Source organism: Lacerta agilis, chromosome 1, assembly GCF_009819535.1.
Source record: "Lacerta agilis isolate rLacAgi1 chromosome 1, rLacAgi1.pri, whole genome shotgun sequence".
In the NCBI taxonomy this organism is placed as follows: Eukaryota; Metazoa; Chordata; class Lepidosauria; order Squamata; family Lacertidae; genus Lacerta; species Lacerta agilis.
The window spans coordinates 38,732,922-38,751,928 of record NC_046312.1 but is presented as its reverse complement, the minus strand read 5'-3'; the positions used below and the strand labels follow the sequence as shown (position 1 = coordinate 38,751,928).

The following is a 19,007-nucleotide window of genomic DNA, read 5'->3' as shown; positions in this document are numbered from 1 at the left end:
AGTCCCTCCCCAAATATTCTTGTTTGCATTCCCATTACTAATATTTTGTAGCAGCGCAATATTAGCTAATGTTAACTGGAAAGGCATTTCAAAACACATTAGGCATATATTTAGGATGATATGAGAGGCTAAGTTCGTATCCAGGTAAGTCATACTCAGAGTAGATACATTGAAATCAGTAAGTTTGTCATGACTCCTTTGTATTCATTTATTTCAGTGTGTCTACTCTGGGTGTGACTTAGATGCAAACCTAAGTATGCTTGTATAAAGCTTGCCATTGTCTTGGCTTGGCACTTCAGGAATTAATTTTCAGAAAAGAAAAAGCTTATGTCTACTTTGGTTTTGGACTGCTCCATTCTTCAAGTGTACTAGACCACATACTCTGTGCAATTTGAGAACAGATGGAAAATTAAAGAAAAGGGTGATAATAAATTTCCTTTTTTTTCTTAAACAACAGAAAGAAAGGCTACGTCAGAAGGAAGCCAGTGCTACCACCAACTGAAAGAAGACGCATGAACATAATGGCAGTGTGACTTAATCCCTTGCATGATGCTTCCCTTTGCCCATTCCCTAGAGAGCACCTTATTTTAGATGTTAGGAAGTTCTGCTTTGCTGTTCTCTTCCTCGGACAATCCTCAAAAGACTTCTGAATCCCTTGGCTTGTGCAGAAGAGGGAACAATAAGAAGTTTGTTTACATGGGAATTATGAAGAGTTCTATGTAACTCTTCCTTATGTGGCTTAAATGCAGTTCTTTTCTTAAACGTCGTTTGAAGTACTCTATGCAAAATGCACTAATGTAAAAGACAGCAAAAGCAGGGTTTTAGACAGTGAATTAAATAGCTTTCATGCCAGCTCTGCGGGATGGCTCATGTGCTGGTAGACCGTAATATTTACTAAGTCAATGTCTGTTTAAAATGATTTTGGTGGTATCCAAAGGATTAACTTTACCTTCTTGCAAATGGTGGAAGTTAAGTGTATCAGATGTATTCTGTATTTTATTACAATTATTTTTATAGGAACCCCAATCAATGCCATAGAAGTAGAAATACTGTTTTTGCACATGTGGAGAAAGAAATCATATATATATATATATATATATATATATATATATATATATATGAATAAGGTATATATATATACTTGAATAAGGCATAGATAATGTAACTGCTACATTCATTAACATTTGGTGTTTTGTTCATACTATATTCTTCATTTGTCTGATGGCAAAATGAATACTTTCTGTATCAACATGAGGTCAAATTAGCAATATTCAATAATGCTTTATTTATTTATAGTCGGTCTTCTAGCTGTCTTCTATTTATAGTCGGTCTTCTAGCTGTAGAACACGCATTCCCATTATTTATCATTAATCTATACCAAAGCCTATATTCTTTTATAGTCAGCATTTTGGCAAAACTGATTTTAGAACATGTTTACATTTTCCGTACATGCGTGCATGTGTGTGTGTGTGAAAGAAAGATCATTTACAGACATATGTGCGCTCTTGAACATACATTATTCATACACGCTGCTCCATAGACTTTGAATAGAAATACCTCATTGTTCTCCCATTGAGGTACTGTAAGTGACTCATGTGAAGTGCCATTTAGAATCTCTGTCAGGTATGTCAGGATCTCTCCCCTCTAGGCTGTAGTTGAGAGAACTTACAGGATCACACCCTTAAAACTAAAGAGCAGTCCTTGCAGTGGAAAAATTATGTAAAATAAAATGCTGTATATCATAAATACTTAAACACAGGCTAACAAATGGTTGCCACAACAACTAAAGAGTGTACCAAGAAGGAGATGAACAGGGGTTCTGCACCCTAGAGGACACTTGTAATAAAGTATGATAAGGGAGTCTGGTAAATTAAATTGAGAAAAGAGTGTGGAAGAAAGGGAAAATTTGTCACCTACAGGACAAATGCAGGAGAATCAATATTTAGTAATAGGCCTAGCAAAGTGCCACAATTGAATCAATCATTTATCTTAAAAAATAACTTTTAATTTCTTATTATAAGAAGTTAATGTAGCTGTATGAACAACCTATTTGAAAGATTTAATAGGAAACATGCTATTTATCTTACACAATTCAAGGGCAAGGTTCTCAGACAGCACATATTATGTCTCCCATTGGTATCAAAATGTCATTGAAATTTAGTTAGTATCCTGAATATTGAGACATTAGAATGCAGTTAATGAACTTATCTTTTCCCTCTTAATGTAAACATCTATCATATATAGCCCTACAATTTCCTATGCTGAAGGAAACATAATTCTAAAAAAAATGAAAGTGTTTGTATGAAGTACAGGAACAGGAAAAGTACAGCATCTTTAGAAATACAGACAAAAGTAGTAATACAGCCTAGAAAAGCCAAAGAGTGGGGCAACAGTAGTCAGACAATGATGATCAGACTCTTACAAAACCCTGTGGAGGTTTAGTGACATGCTTCTGATCAAATATATGTGTGTGTTATAATGAAGCTATGCAGTTGAAATGAAAGGGCATTTTGATGTAAATTTAAATTTAAAACTTAGCAGCAGCCACACTACAATTAATTCAACTGACATTGATCTTAATGGATGTATTCTTTCACAAGCAGTGCAATGTCAATACTCACAAGAGACTTGAGATCTTTAATGCTACTGGCAGAACGTAAAAGCCACATGCTAGCAGTATGAAGGCACAACTACCACTGGCAAGTATTATTGTTTCTTTTGGAAAAGGAACGAGTGGAATTTACCCATGACTGAACTGGTCCAAATCACAGTGGATTGGTAGAAAGTAACTTGTGGCACAATTCTTAAAGACTGGGCCTGCCGTCTCCTTGGTTTCCCCCTCCAATGTCGCATCTACAGCAGCCTCTTAGATAGGAGACACTGGTGCTGTCCTCCCACTTTTGTTCTCAGTGTATATCTTTATTCCCACTCACCCCCATTCCTGATGTAGATCTTTATCCCCCCCCCTTGTTCCCAGTGTAGGTCTTCACTTGCCCCTTGTTCCCTGCTGGGGAGGCACCATTTGGTGGTTAGCATCAGATGCCAAAATGTCTTGGACTGGCCCTGCTTTACTATACATTTACACCCATGTCCAGGCAACCATGTGCGCTGTGTGATGTCTCCTACTCGTTTCAGTGGAGCCAAGCAGCATCCACACACAAAAATGTGCATGTGGCTTCTTTTTCTACATTTGTTGGGCTCCAAGTCCTATTAGCCCAAGTGGGCATTTAAGTGAATGAGAAAGAAATTCGAAGTGCTCAGTGTTGGCTTTAAAACTGTGCTGTTGTAGGTGATTTTGGAGGCTTATATTCCCCCCCCCCATCATCTCAGCTTTCCATCTGCCATTGATAGAATCCCCCGGATCTTAAAACTACTTAGAACTTAAGCTTCTCTGGACAATTCACTAGGAATCAGTTTATCTGATTTCTGCCCTGCTGCATCGGGAATTTACTGCTTCTTCCCTGGTGCTGTTTTTCCTCTCTTCTTCAGAGCGGCCTTGTAAATATTTGAAACATGTTCTGGGTTGAACCACCATTTTCTGACTTAGATGACCATTTTTTCTTACCAAACTGGTCCTGTGGATCAGCTTATGATGGTTAGCAGTGAAATGTTCTTGTCAACAGGGAGACAAGTATTTGCCTGTGCCCCTCTTATTCTTCCATTTTGTATCCCACCTTTCCTCCAAGGAGTTCAAGGTGGTGTATATGACTCTCCTCCTCCTCATTTCATCCTCAGAGCAACTCTGTGAGGTTGGTTAGGCTGAAAAATAGTAACTGCCCCAAAGTCACCCAGTAAGCTTCAAGGCTGAGTAAGGGATTTGAGCTTAGGTCTCCCTGGCCCTAGTCCAGCACTCTAACCACTATGCCATACTGGTTCTTTGGTGAGAACAGCTGCATTCCTTTCTTACTATAAATTCTGGATGGTGTAGAGGCAGAAAAACCTCAGCCTCTTCATGCCTTCAGGTGTTATGTAAACCTATTTGGATGGGGCAGCTGTGCTACACAAAGACTAGGAAAACACTTGTGCCGTTCTACAGTTAAAAAGTCAAAAATTAAAGAATCCAAGAACTCTGGCCAGGCGGGAGATCAGTTTTAAAGTCTTCAAACAGTTTTATTATTATAGTATTGAAGCAAATTCCAGTCGAAATAAATTCCAGGACAAGGCCCTGTTTCACTAATTCTTCCTCAGCTAGATTTTCATGGTCAAGGTGTACCAATTCTCTGTATGCCTACTTGGGCCTTGACTTCTAGGTATAACCAAGAACTCCAATTTCTACAGCAGTTCTACAGTTAAAGGCAGCTGTCCGGCTGGAGTTTTGCATTTGTAATAGGAGCAGCATATGGTTATAGTATGTGTTAACTATAAGGAATTGCCTCAGGTTTTCCTTTCAAATCTTTCCTCGTCACTGTTGCTCTCATCTCTATCTGAATCTTCTCTGCTTTTCTTAATACATGATGATTAAAGTGGGATGCAGTTAAAAGCCCAAAATGGTACCCAGTGAAATTGCCAGCTTTGCTTGTGCTAAGGAAGTCCTTAGCCTTGGTTGTTTTTTAAATCTTACTACCAATACAGCGTGCAAAATTGTAATCTCTTGCTGGAAACCCAGCACATTTCCTCCCCTTTTGAGAAATGCTGCTGTAGTCATTGCTACGGATTGTAGGGCGAGTGGATGGGTGTCAGGGGACCCGTAATGTGACTCCCAGCTTCATTGGACTTGAGCAGTCTAAGATAGTTTTCTTCTGGTGTCCAATTCTAGACTGAATGTGGTAACCATCAGTGGGAAATTGCACATCTCTGGGCCAAAGCTGTATGGAATGTACATTAATACATTTCCACTGTGTTGCTGTTAGCAGAACTCCTTTTACAGTATTGTTATAACAGTCAACCCTCTTGTTTGGCGAGTTCTGATAGTACTGTTTAGTCTGAGAAGAATCTTTTGTCCTAAGCCCATTAGCATCTCACAGTTATTCAGAGCCCATTTCTGGATTGTTTTGTTTATTTAAAGTTTACTTACAGTAGCACTGGAAATGGATCCAAATGGAACGTAAACAACTGGTCCCAACTCATGCCCTGCATTTTTGTTTCCTAAAACTTAACTATCCTGCTACAAACTAGAAGAAAATAATCTTTGTATTCTACTCGCTGATGCAAAATTGATGAAGATATTTAAAATGCTATGACACCTTGAAATTCAGGGCCATTCCCACAGTAAACTAGTGTGTTGAGGATGCGAGCTAAGTGGGAATATGCAGAGTTCAGCGCATGGCGAAAACAGTTATTTGATCACTTTCACTACTCAGTCATATAATAGTTTCATCCACATTCACCACATCACTGCTCAGTCTGTTTTTGGAAGCTATGTGAAAGATGTGGTAACTGAGTTGAACTGCATGCTAGATATGTGGCGAGGCACTCATACAGCCATTTTAACATGTGCCAAGCTACATGGATGCACTGAACCAGCAACATCCACAGCATAATATTCAGTGCTGTGAATTTTATTTAACTGGTGTATTACAGTATGTCATCAAGTGCCTGCCAGAATAATGTTTTTCTTCTGCCTAACACAAATTGGCACAACTGCTGTTTTGGAAAACGAGACATTTTCTATTGTTGAAAGATCATGCAAACTTTCAAGCTCACACAAAACCCCTTAATCAAGTAGAATAGAAATATACCCAATTTAGAACTAATGCAAAGTGTAAGAAGAATATTTACAAAGAAGAAAACTTTGACTCGGTGCTTTTTTTCTTTTAAAAAATTGTTTAGGGGTACCCTCATTTTCCTGCTCATAATTGAAATTCTGCCCCTCAATGAGGCCAAACTTAAATTCACAAACTGTTTACCCCTGCGTCCCCCCAGAAAAAAGCACTGTCTTGAAGGTGTCCTTGTTGATTATTATTTTCAGATTGTTGTTGTTGTTCAGTCGTTCAGTCGTGTCCGACTCTTCGTGACCCCATGGACCAGAGCACGCCAGGCACGCCTATCCTTCACTGCCTCTCATAGTTTGGCCAAACTCATGTTAGTAGCTTCGAGAACACTGTCCAACCATCTCATCCTCTGTCGTCCCCTTCTCCTTGTGCCCTCCATCTTTCCCAACATCAGGGTCTTTTCTAGGGAGTCTTCTCTTCTCATGAGGTGGCCAAAGTACTGGAGCCTCAACTTCAGGATCTGTCCTTCTAGTGAGCACTCAGGGCCGATTTCCTTGAGAATGGATAGGTTTGATTTTCTTGCAGTCCATGGGACTCTCAAGAGTCTCCTCCAGCACCATAATTCAAAAGCATCAATTCTTCGGCGATCAGCCTTCTTGATGGTCCAGCTCTCACTTCCGTACACTACTACTGGGAAAACCATAGCTTTAACTATACGGACCTTTGTCGCCAAGGTGATGTATTTGCTTTTTAAGATGCTGCTTTTTCAGATTAGGCCACTTGTACCTACCATTCTGACAGCACTGTGTAACTGTTAAGTAGAAGCAGGAGAATATTCTAATGGATTATGCCATATGTATAATGGAGAAAAAGCTACCTTTCCATTCTGATTCATAAAGACTTAATAATAAATTATAATATGTATTATTTCTAAGGAGCTGAACAATGAAGTATTGCAGAGTTAGCTTGAAAACTTGAACTCTTTGATGAACAGGTTTAGTAAGTGGCTGCATCCAACATTTTTTTTTATCCCAAAGCGATTCGCCATACCAGAAGAATCTGCTCCTGCATTGCTTTTGCTATAAGTGCATCTCTCCCCTGTTTCCATGCTAGAGTTCCTTGTAGCTGTTATTTTTCATGGCCGTCTTCAATTTTTGACTCTTGCTACATTTGGAAATTTAATCTCATCATTGAGGGTTGCTTTCTTATGAAAGCTGTAAACACTTTCCCTCTTTATTCAAAAAAAAAAAATCACTAGAATCACAGTTTGGTCATATAACACTTTTGTTTTTCTCAGACATTGAAACCTTCCAAAGAATATGTAATATAAATTTTCTTTCAGTATTTTCCCATTTGATGTGACAAACATGGGTACTTACAATCCCTTCATAAAATAGTTACCCATCTTCAATTTCTTGCTAGGCAAGAAAGCAGAAATAATTGTTTCTGTTGGCCTGTCTGCTCTGGTTTTCCCATTCAGAAGTCCTCTGTTGGGCCTCTAAGTAGTGCTGGAATCTTCTAGTGTGTTGAGAATAATGTTGGCATTCATTCTGAGTAAGACAAATTTGAACTGTCTAGGATGGGAATAGTCTCCCACGCAGAACACAGAACTAGAATCAGAGAAATAGTTCCACACAAAATCATTCTGTTTCCCAAAGGCTTCACAATGCTGCATTAAAGAGCTTTATAGGTTTAAGGTTTCATATGAAGCAGATCAAGCTAGGTTTTCATATGAGTGGTATTTTTAATTTACACGTCTTAAGTCTTCAAACTTCCTACTCTACAAACAGTTCTTCATGCAAGAAAAATGTCTTAACAACCACTTCAGTTTTTTTAGTTTAGAAAAAAAACTGCAAATAACTCCAAACCACAATGCTAAACCAGCTAGAGAAGAGAATGCCAAATATGCAAAGTTATTTCACAATGTAGAAATACATTACCTTTTCCCTCTTCAGTTACTACCACATATGAGATCATAAGCAATTACATGCTTTCTCTTTTTTGCAGAGATATCTGATTAAATTTCTTTCATACCTCTGTCATCTTAGACGCTTCATCAGAAACAGAGAACATGGTATCTGAAGTTTGTTGTTAGAGGATCTAGTTTTGCATAATGCGTACACACCTTACTTAGGTAAATGGCTTCACTAGCTTATAAGCCTTTGGCAGGTTTTCGCAGGTAGTGTATCAAATATGACTGGCAGCACAATCATATAGACGTTGACTCACAATTTGGGGAGGTGGGGCTACTCCATAGTAGTGTATTAATTAATTAATTAGCTTTTCTTACATGTATATCTCATCTTTCTTCCCATCATGGAATCTAAGGCAGTGTACCATGCTTTGACTAGACCCAGAACTGCCTAACTTCAGAAGGGTGGTGATCTTGTGTGCCTTCAGACTATATACTGGCACTGATGTGTGTTTCAGTTTGTGACCTCACTAATTTTCCCGTATAGAAGAAAATGCAAATACCTATTTGGTGAGGAGGATAGATATATCTGTTCCTAAAGATGATGGTCTAGACTACAGTAGTGAAGTCTACTAATTGAACTCTGCTAATAGAATTTTAGTGTTGTTGTTTTTATTGTTGGCTTTCTTGAAGTGATAAGAAATGCAAAATATCAATTTGTTGTGTCACAAAAACTGAAAGTCCAACTTATTTCAGTAGGAGAAAACCACATGTTTAAATCTCCCCCATTTAAATCACTTGAACTTAAGCACACTTGATGATGAATGTTGTTGTTGCCAGATTGTGCCCAATAATTATACCTTCTGAACAAGTAAAAACTTAAGTTAAATTTAGGACTTGAAAATATCCTTTTGTATCATACTGCTATACGGACACAACAAAGTTCAATATCTGGAAAGTCTGGTTTATGGGAAGCCCACTGTCTGTGTTCAATGTTTATTTGAAGCATTTTGCAATTAGTTTAAGCCTCGTTTGTCTCCAGACCATGTCACTGATCCAGGGACAATACAAGGTTGTCCACCACCTTCTGTAACACTTTTGGTTCCTTCTGCAAAGAACTCTCAATAAGATAACACTTTGAGGAACTATGTGTGTTTACCTCCAGTTTTGGATGTGATAATTGGTACCAGCGGGTTTTTTTAATCAACAACAACAGCTGGTCTGTGTACAGACTCCTCTTTCAGGATCAGGGTAAGACATCCTCCCGCCATCTCTACTTGACTCTTCCAGTGTGGCTTCCAGGGAGCCAGTGTGGTGTAGTGGTTAAGAGTGGTAGACTCGTAATCTGGGGAACCGGGTTCGTGTCTCCACTCCTCCACATGCAGCTGCTGGGTGACCTTGGGCTAGTCACACTTCTTTGAAGTCTCTCAGCCCCACTCACCTCACAGAGTGTTTGTTGTGGGGGAGGAAGGGAAAGGAGAATGTTAGCCGCTTTGAGACTCCCTAGGGTAGTGAAAAGCGGGATATCAAATCCAAACTCTTCTTCTCTTCTTCCAGTCCTAAAGCATCTCTGACGGTGGTCTTTTCTTATCGAGCTCTAGCACCGTCACCTTTCCCAAGACTTCCTGCTCCCTCAAATGATTTTGTCCTTTTCCCCTTGATGCCCTGTATGCCTATAACTCCCTCCTAGAATGCCTCTGTGATTTCAGTGTCTTGTTCTTCCTTCAAATCTGTTCTCAAAATCTGTATTTTCAGAGAAGCCTTTCACATAACCTCCTCATTGTCATACGCTAGTATGACCAAGCCAGGTGTGTATAACTGTTGATCCCTGCCTTCATTTCTCTCCCTTTCCTCTGTTGTGTTGATTTCTAGATTGTCTGTCATCATTTGAAAAGTGCCATGTACGTAGATGGCACTAGATAAACAAATAAATAGAATTTTTAAGTCATCTTAGTTCCTCTTCCATTTCTAACCATTCTGACAAGAACTTAAGTGTATTCCTTTGTGGGTCAAAATATTCCACATTATCAGTGCAGTCACTGAAAAGGCCCTATCTCTTGTTATCATCTATATCTCCACCCATGGTAGGACACAAAGAAGGGCCTCTCATATTTCAGTGACGTGTCTCACTTGTAGTTGAATGCTTGAGGTTTTAGTGTCAATCATGGATAAAATGTTTTTAGAATATATCACGAAAGCTTTTATCAGGTTCTTTTTGGAATTTGGTAGTAATTTGTTACTGAATGTGAATGGGTATTTTCCTCAATGAAAGTTAGATCAAGATGTTCAGCTGCATTACATCACCTCCTTGTTTGGTATGCAATAAAAACATTCATCTGTGCTTGAATAAATAAACATCATAAACAACTCTTCCCAATTTGCATGTTATAGAAACCACAGAGACTGTAGGAAGGTCAGGAAAACATGGATATTTCCAACCAGCCAGTCAACAAATATTATTAAGCATGCAGCTGATCTCATAGGGCATGGGTTAAAAAGGAAATTCATTCTGAAACTGAGGGTGGAAGCTAGTGTGTCTCCCCTGTGACCCAGTTCCATGAGTCAATATTCTGACAAAGGAGCAGATAGGACTTGGGCATGATGTTTGACCCTAGCCCCAATGCTAGCACAATAACAAGCATTGGTGCTATTCTACCAGCAGCAAACCCCTGCCATTGCCTTGGCACAACTGTACTGCCTTGGCACAACATTTAATGCAGCTTGGGAAAGAATCCACTTCTGCACTACAAGCGGTCCAGGGGTCAAAAGTCACAATATTTCTTATAACAAAGGCAGAACGGGGCCAAGTGCTGGATTTCCCACATTAGCCGTGGCGGGGCAGCTAAAACAGGAGTGACAGGCAGAGGAGTGCCTAGGAGTTGGCAAAGCCAGCTCCACGGGGAGCACAGGTTTGAGGGGAGGGGCACAAACATCACCCCAGAAATCAGTCTCCAGTTACCTGTGTAATGTCATGAGTTTAGACAAGAGCTGGAAGCTGATCAGTAGGAGAAATGGCAAGGCAGTATGAAGGTAGACCGCTGGAGACGATGGAGTGTATGAATTACATGTATGTGGTTGTGTGCCACCACTGTTGTGACAATATCAAATGTGGGGGAAGTATTTGGGGGGGGAGTGCTGGTACAGGTCCTTGCCAAGGACACAAGGGACCCCAACAGGAGAAGTGGGAATAAAGCTGCTTGCTAAGAGTGCAAGGGACCTTAGGTACACCTACAGTGACAGACTTTGAGCGCTGGTTTGAACATGCATACGCATTACTTGGCAGCTGTGGCATCAACTGGGGACTTGTGTATATCTGAATGTGTGTTTGCATTAGAAATCACGGATGGATTGGGGAGGAGTGGCCAGACAGAAAGGGGTTAAGCAGCCTCTTCCTTGGCATTTCCCATTACCAACACAAAACTCACAGGCTCCTAGAAATGCCTTGGTAGAGAGAGAAAAGGGGGAGAGTTGCATTCAGTTGTGTGCCATGCCTAGGTTTGGCCTGAGTTGGTTAATCGAACACAGCTTTGAAAGATTTGAAGTTCAAATCAATGCCATTCTGTGAAGCTTCATTCCATGAGAACCAGTCTTCTGGGGCCTGTTCCCAAGATTTCAGAGGCAAGTCAGCAATCCTTGTGTGATGATGCAATCCAGACTATTGCATAAGGAGCAGGCACTTGTGTGATATGAAATAAATTCCTAAGCTTGCAGCAACATCTGAGACTTGACAGTGCTGTTGATATAAAGATTTTCAGTGCATATATTTTAAGCATAAAGAAACAAATGCCCGATTGTCTAGTCCTCTAAATACAGCAGGGGTTGTGTAGTAGTTAAAAGCATGGCAATAATTTAGTGGTTCAAATTTTGTCCTAATCGGGGCTTCTTTTTCAACCAGAACTTGCTGGAACTTGGTTCCAGCACCTCTCAGATGGGCACCAGTGCCATTATAAGAGAACAAGGGAGACAGACATGGTGAGTTCTGGCACCTCGTTTTCTAGAAAAATAGCAGTGGTCTTAATCATAAATTTACTGGGAAGTCTTAGGTTATCTGGAGTCTCGTGCTCCTAGCCTGTCTGCACCTTATTACCCACTCTGGTTCCTTCCAACTCTACAATTCCATAATTCCATGATTCTGCCATGTAGGGTGGTGATGATAATACTGACCCAACCTAGTAAGGCTGTTGCAATGATTAAAGAGGTAAGATTTATTAGCTGTTTTGAGGCACTGGGGGGGCTTAGTATAAAGATACTAAGGATTAATATTGTTAAAGAAACAGTAATATGTATAAAATACATATAAGACCAATGAGAAGGTGGTGGGTGGGGTGGAAATGGGAACTCTCCCTGGAAGTGACACTAATAAGACAAGCTGCCCCAACAATAAGTATCTAGGATGTACTGCTCTTTTACCAGAACAGCATTGCCAGACATGATGCTGGGGAAATGCTTGTTGCATGGATGTAAATATGGAGGACTGGGGGGAAATATGCAGAATAGCAATGCTTTTCTTCCTTTCAGGGAAGTTCCCAATTGTTAAAAAGAAGCTGATTGAATTATACTATTTTTTTCTTTACAATTATGCACCACATGTTCCCATTGAGTATTTAAAAAATCTAATTTTACTGGAAATTTCAAGATAAGTTAAATTTGTAAAAATGCTTTTATTTTTCAAAGAAAGAGATATGGGACCATTGCATGTAAATAATAGAATATATTTTCCATATTATTGCTCTGTATTTTTATATGCTAAATCTCTAGCTTCGGACTATGTTTTACTAACCCTGATGCAGTGGAAACTTTTATTTATTTAAAAACAAGAATGATGTATTTTGACTCCAGGGAGATATAGAGATAGATATATATTACAAGATAAACATTTGCAGGTGTTTCATTAATGGCTGATCTACTTTTCATTTGTTGCAAGCCTGTATGTTGTTACACACTTTTTGATCCTGTCCGCCATAGCTTTATAACCACCAAAAGATCACCTGATCAACAGAATACTTTTCGAAACATGTTATTCTAATTCCTGTTCTACCAGTTCATACATTAAAAATCAAATAGAAATTTTAAAGTATGTTGGTTTTGTTGTCTGCAACTGTTTTAAGTTTTATGTAACCCTTGAGGGTAAGTGATTGGGTCATGTATGACTGTGATTGGAAGAAGAGCCCAAGGCAGGGAGGACCATCCCTTTCATTTCTGTCTTTCTGGCTCCCCCTTCTCTCGCTTTCTCCCTGTCTCCCACTTTCCTCCACCCATTGAGCTGCTGAAGAGACACATGTCACTTTTGCTAGGTGTTTTAACTAATCACCAGCAGAGGACTTTGGGGAAACAAAACCTAATATGTAGCCTCAAAGCTACAGGTTGCCCATCAGTGGCTAGTGAGAACTAGGTACCTATAAGGGTAAACAAGAAACCTGTTTTACCTGACTTGCATCTTTCTTTCTAAGGAAAATATACCACTGGAAGCCTCATACCCAGCGTTGCTCAGGAATTCCAGGAAACCAAAAAAAAATCAGTGCTGTTTTGAAAGGGTCAGCCTGCCATCTTGATTCAAAGTGGCATCCAATTATATCCAAATATAAGTTGAAACCTGCTTCTTCATCTCGGGAACCATCATGCACAATCTGATTATAGTTTTTGTAAGAGGGGTCCAAATGCATGGCGACAACTTTCTGAGCAAGTTTCCAAAATATATTGTAGATTAAAAATGAAGTCATCATTACTTATTTTTCAGAGTGCCTTGAACTGTGGTGACATGGATGAGGCTACACATGGAAGAACATAAGTGTACTTTGATTAGCCTCCCCCCCCCCAAAAAAAGCTTGTTCCATTTGTTTCAGAGCAGTGTTTCCCTTGCTACATACTTCTGCCTCCCAATTTTTTTTATTTATTCATTCATTTATTTCAAATCCATTCTAAATTGCTTAATCATTTTAAAATCTCTAAATGGTGTACTCTGTGTACTACAAAACAATATCCATTAAAACAAAAATAGAGCCTATAATCAATTTTTAAAAGTACAAAAATATGAAAGCAAATAAAACTTTGGAGGAATTCATGCACATATATTGGGCTCCAATCTTGTGAGTCAAGGAAAGCCTTGTCAAAGAAGGTAGAATAGAATAGAATAGAATAGAATAGAATAGAATAGAATAGAATAGAATAGAATAGAATAGAATAGAATAGAATCATAGAGTTGGAAGAGACCACAAGGGCCATCCAGTCCAACCCCCTGCCAAGCAGGGAACACCATCAAAGCATTCCTGACAGGTGGCTGTCAAGCCTCCGCTTAAAGACCTCCAAAGAAGGAGACTCCACCACACTCCTTGGCAGCAAATTCCACTGTCGAACAGCTCTTACTGTCAGGAAGTTCTTCCTAAGGTAAGTCTTTATAAGAAGTCTGAATCTTCCCCCATGGCAGAAAGAAGGACATTCCACAGAACACGGCAATAATCTTCTTGTGACCGTTTTGGCTGTGAGTCTTGGAAGACCTGTTCTGTGTCTTGCATGCTTTTTGACATCTGGCCTGGGAGAGGAGGGCCCTGACTGACTCCAACTCCAACAGCTGAGGCTGCTGCAGAGGCCAGAGAACATCTTGGCTATCTCTTAGTGTAAACCCAAATCATCAACCCTGAGCTTCCACAGCTGCCGCCCATCATGAACCACCATGGGCAAGATTGACAGCAACAGCAGCAGATACATTCTATGCTTATGATAATATTTTAATCTCTTGCTAATTGTGCTGTTTTAAATGTGTATTTTATATTTGACTTCCTTTAGTAATATATTCTTTGGAAATGTTTAAGGTTTTTTAAAAAACTTTGCTGCATTAGATGTGCATCCTGTAATTTATTTCCATTGTAGTGTTTTGTTTTGAAATCTTTAAGATAATATTTTAGTTTCCTATTAATTAAATTGAATGTACGCTTTATATCTGACTTTCTTCAGTAACATTTTATTCTGGATTATATTATTTAACATTTTAATTGTTATAAACGACTTTGAACTTTTTTCTTTAAAAAAGATAAAGTGGTATAGAATGAAATTACCGGTAGCAACAACCACAGAAAATGCCTGTTTTCAGGTCACAGATTTATTATATACTGTAGGGTTTGGCGCCACAAGGAGAATCTCCCCCAGATGATCTAAGTTAGTTTACAGGTCTATATAGGGGCAGTCCCATTTGGCTATGGCCAAAATTTACCTTATTACAGAAAATACTAAGTATAATTCCAAGCATGGTCTGATGCTGTTGCTATGCTTAAAAATTTCTGCATTGTATTTTGAGAAGTGAGCTAGAATCTTCACAATCATTCTGCTTTCATCATTGCAAGAGCAGCTTCTTTCTGAAAGTTTGGGTTCTAATCTTCCTTGTCTTTTATATCATCTAATGCCATGCTCATTAACTCTGAAGAAAGTTCCACTGAGCTTACTCCTAAGTAAGGGTGAATAGTAATGTTGCTTTTGCTGTGGAGCCCAAATCCTCTGACATTACAAATCACACCTTAGCAAGTTGAATATAATGTCAAGCTTCTCTACAATCAGTCACCACAGCTTTTTTGAGAAAGGAGGCAAAAATAAATACATACCCCAACATTTTGGCATTTGGTTACAACTATAGTTGTGGTTAATAAGATTCCATTTAGTTCAACGAAAGAAAGAAAGAAAGAAAGAAAGAAAGAAAGAAAGAAAGAAAGAAAGAAAGAAAGAAAGAAAGAAAAAGATTCCTGGGTTGTACTCCAGTTTCTTGAGTGTGTAGATCTTATGGTATGAGTTAACCATGTGTTTCCCAGTTCCCATGTGCATTGTTATTCTAGTATTTGTTTGGGGAAGAAAAGCAAATGTATGGTTCACGCCATAACCTTGTCAAGTTCTGACCCTCGCCAGCTCAGGTTGACACCATACAAATGCTGAAAGGAAAGGCCACAGCCAAAATTAATCATAAACATTAGGCATAAAATATTACTGTTGACCTCGCCAAGTGGCAGACCTCTAGGAATAACATCCTGCTTCTTAAGAAAATAACATCCCTCTCCAACTGAGAAGAGCAGACGGTCTCGCCTATGCGTGACGGACGTGCTGACCTTTTGCCTCAGGGAGCCACATCCAGTTCTAACCGAAAGGGAAAGAGGCACTCTGGGTTTCAGTTGGCTGAAGTTCTCCCCCACAACATGTCCTTGTTTAAACTTCAATTGCACTTCCTTTCAGGGTCAGCCCAATGGACCACAGTGTGATGGGAGCTGCAGGTAGCCAGGTACGCAGCAGGGATCGGGCAGGAAACCGTTCGAATCAAATATACACGTATTTCTGACTCCCAGCTTTAGAGAAGGACGTTGTGCATAGAGGCCTTGTAAGTTTAGGTCTGACTACTGTTCCTGCTTCTGTCCTGTGTACTATTCATGGTGGGGGCCTGGTTGTCATCTTAATTCTAACAGTAGCATGTCATTAGTGGCATAACTTCTTTTCAGGCTCCTTAATTTCAGTATCATATAGGCCTACAGTATTTTATATATTGTATAAATAGAAACACAGGGATCAAGTGATCTCGCAGGTAACATAATCCAGCATCATTCTCAGTTCAGAATCTGCAACACCCAAATCTCTGATGGATAGCTGTCCACCTTTGCATAACTGCCTCCAACAAAGGAGGCAGTTCCACTGCTGAACAGCTTTTACTGTCAAGGAGTTTTTACTAAATGTCTACCTGAAATCTCTTTGAGCCTTCTGGAGCGACAGAGAACAAGTCCAGTCCATCTTCTGCATGAGAGCCCTTCAGATACTTGAAGACTGCTGATACGTTTTCCCTTAATCTTCTGAATACCAGTTGCTGGAAACCTCTTGAAACAATTACCAGCTGAAATCAGAAAGAAACCTAGTGTGATTATGTTTAGGCACCTACAGTAGACATGTTTGTTTAGGAAGGCTTTCATTGAAATTGTAACCCAGTCATTTATGGATGATAACTTTTATATTTGATTAAATTGTTTCATTGTTTTTAGAGTTTGTACGGATGGTTTTATTATTTATTACTTTAGAGTTTGCTGTCTTGACGGAATGGTCACCAGAGGCACCAGATGTTTTGAGGCAGTGGGTAGCTTTGGACACTAGAGCTACATGTGCCACACAACCTGCAATGGACACTCTAAGCTAGGTTGCTGCATTCAGATGGGATGGAATACACCATTCCATTGCCAGCATTAAAGTGAAATTCACCTGCCAGTCCAATCAACTTCTGTACATAGAATTGGGGGGGGGGGGTGCAGTCTTGTACTTTATCTCAGGCACCAAAAGTGTTGGGCCGCTCCTGATAGTGTTCCATGTTTGCATGGAAATCATCCACTGTCTAGAGAGTAGTAGTTATCCATGGGGATGGATTCAATGAAGTCACAGTTTTACAAATAAGGAAGAAATAATGAACTATGTTTTTTCAAGCATGGGATCATAGAATCCCAGAACTGGGTCACAAGGGTCATCTAGTTCAATGCTTTGCCCTTCACAAATCACAGCTAAAGAATCCCTGACAGATGGCCATCCAAACTCTGTTTAACCTTCCAAGGTAGTCCATTTCATTGTCAAGTAGCTCTCACCATCAGAAAGTTCTTCCTAATGTTTAGTTGGAATCTTCTTTCTTGCAATTAGAATCCATTGGTTTGGGTCCTACACTCCTGGGCAGCAGAAAACAAGCTTGCTATTGCTCCCTTTGATCTGAACACCATTCTTCCGTTGATGCAGCCTAGAATTGCATTAGCTTTTTTGTTGCTACATTACACTGTTAGACTTGTGGTCTACTTGTGGCGCTGTGGTCTAAACCACTGAGCCTAGGGCTTGGCAATCACAAAGTCGGCGGTTCAAATCCCCATGATGGGATGAGCTCCCATTGCTTGGTCCCAGCTCCTGCCAACCTAGCAGTTCGAAAGGACGTCAAAGTGCAAGTAGATAAATAGGTACCTCTCCGGCGGGAAGGTAAACAGCGTTTCCGTGCACTGCTCTGGTTCGCCAGAAGCAGCTTAGTCATGCTGGCCACATGACCCGGAAGCTGTCTGCTGACAAATGCCGGCTCCCTCAGCCTATAGAGCGAGATGAGCGTTGCAACCCCAGAGTCGTCCACAACTGGACCTAACGGTCAGAGGTCCCTTTACCTTTAAGACCCCCAGATCCTTTTCAGCTGTCAAGCCAGGTGACCCCCATCCTATATTTGTGCATCTGATTATTTCTACCTAAGTGTTGAACCTTACATTTGTCCCTATTGAAATTCATTTTGTTGGTTTGGGCCCATTTCTCCAATCTCTTATGGTCATATTGAGGATGACACTCACAATAAATTCCCATACTGCTTAGGGAAGTGTTTGCACATGAAAGTCATAAGTGTGATTTAGTCTCTGACACTTCCATGTATTGCAACTGGGCTTCCAGATCATTGCTGTTAATGAAATTCTTGCAGAATACACAACACTTTTCTGCATCTCATAATGGCATTCATTCAACATGGGTAAATGGAAATTGTGAGTGTGCATTGGTTATAGCAATGATAAAATCCCAGAGATATTTAAATAATTTGTTACCATGCGGATAAAAGTTCTACAGCAGCTGATTTTTCCAAATAAAGTGAATCATTTAATACATCTTTCAACTCCTGTCCCTTACTATTATTTTAATATACTGTTATAACCTCCAATGATCTTAATGCAAGATGAAAGGTTTATAAGAAGCTGGGCTACAGATGCTGCAAGCATCTTCATATGTGACACAATAGGTCTTTTTATTATATGAAGAAAATTGATGATTGCCTGCACAAGAACTCATTTACTAATAATGCACGGAAACATAAATGGGGTTCTAATCAGGACCTTTTTGTGAGGGGGCTTAATGATTTGACACTTTTGATGCCACCTCAGTTGCCAATATTTAGAAATCTGTCTTTTGTAAAGGCCTTTAAAAGCATTAGAATGTAGAAATCAAAGAGACAATAAATTTTAAACCAATCTTATTGTCTGCAGCCTAAAGTGTTATTAAGATCAAAGTGGGGAAAACATCTGGCATTTGCTCCACTGCAAAAAATTAGACCCAATCATCTACCGTTGCCATCTTGCAATCCAGTTGCCAAGTTCTCTCTCCGTCATACGTACAGCTTGATCTTTCCTTTCCCTTTGACAGCTTTAATTTTGCAAAGTCTCACTTTTTCATACATCTGGATTACAAACAAATAAAAGAATACAATCTAGAAATAGTGGCTTCACCTTTCAACTATTTTCAAGAGCCCTTCAAAAGCTTTAAATAGAATAGAATAGAATAGAATAGAATAGAATAGAATAGAATAGATCCTTATTGACATTGTCCCCTTGCGGGAACAACGAAATTCCTCGGTTGCTATATCAACTCAAATAAGGCACGCCACATAACTTAACACAGTACAATTTTAAGCCCCAAACAGAGATTTAGCC

General features: G+C 39.6%; 1 protein-coding gene across 3 annotated transcripts in view; it reads left to right on the top strand.

Moving 5' to 3' along the window:
• Positions 1–852, top strand: part of FMN1 (formin 1) — a 136,134-nt gene extending 135,282 nt beyond the window's left edge. For all 3 annotated transcript variants that reach the window (XM_033144837.1, XM_033144827.1, XM_033144818.1), the window contains one exon: positions 458–852. In XM_033144837.1, coding sequence (XP_033000728.1) covers positions 458–502 — 45 coding nt within the window. In that variant the 3' untranslated portion in view covers positions 503–852. The remainder of the gene's footprint in view (positions 1–457) is intronic.
• The last annotated feature ends 18,155 nt before the right edge of the window (positions 853–19,007 follow it).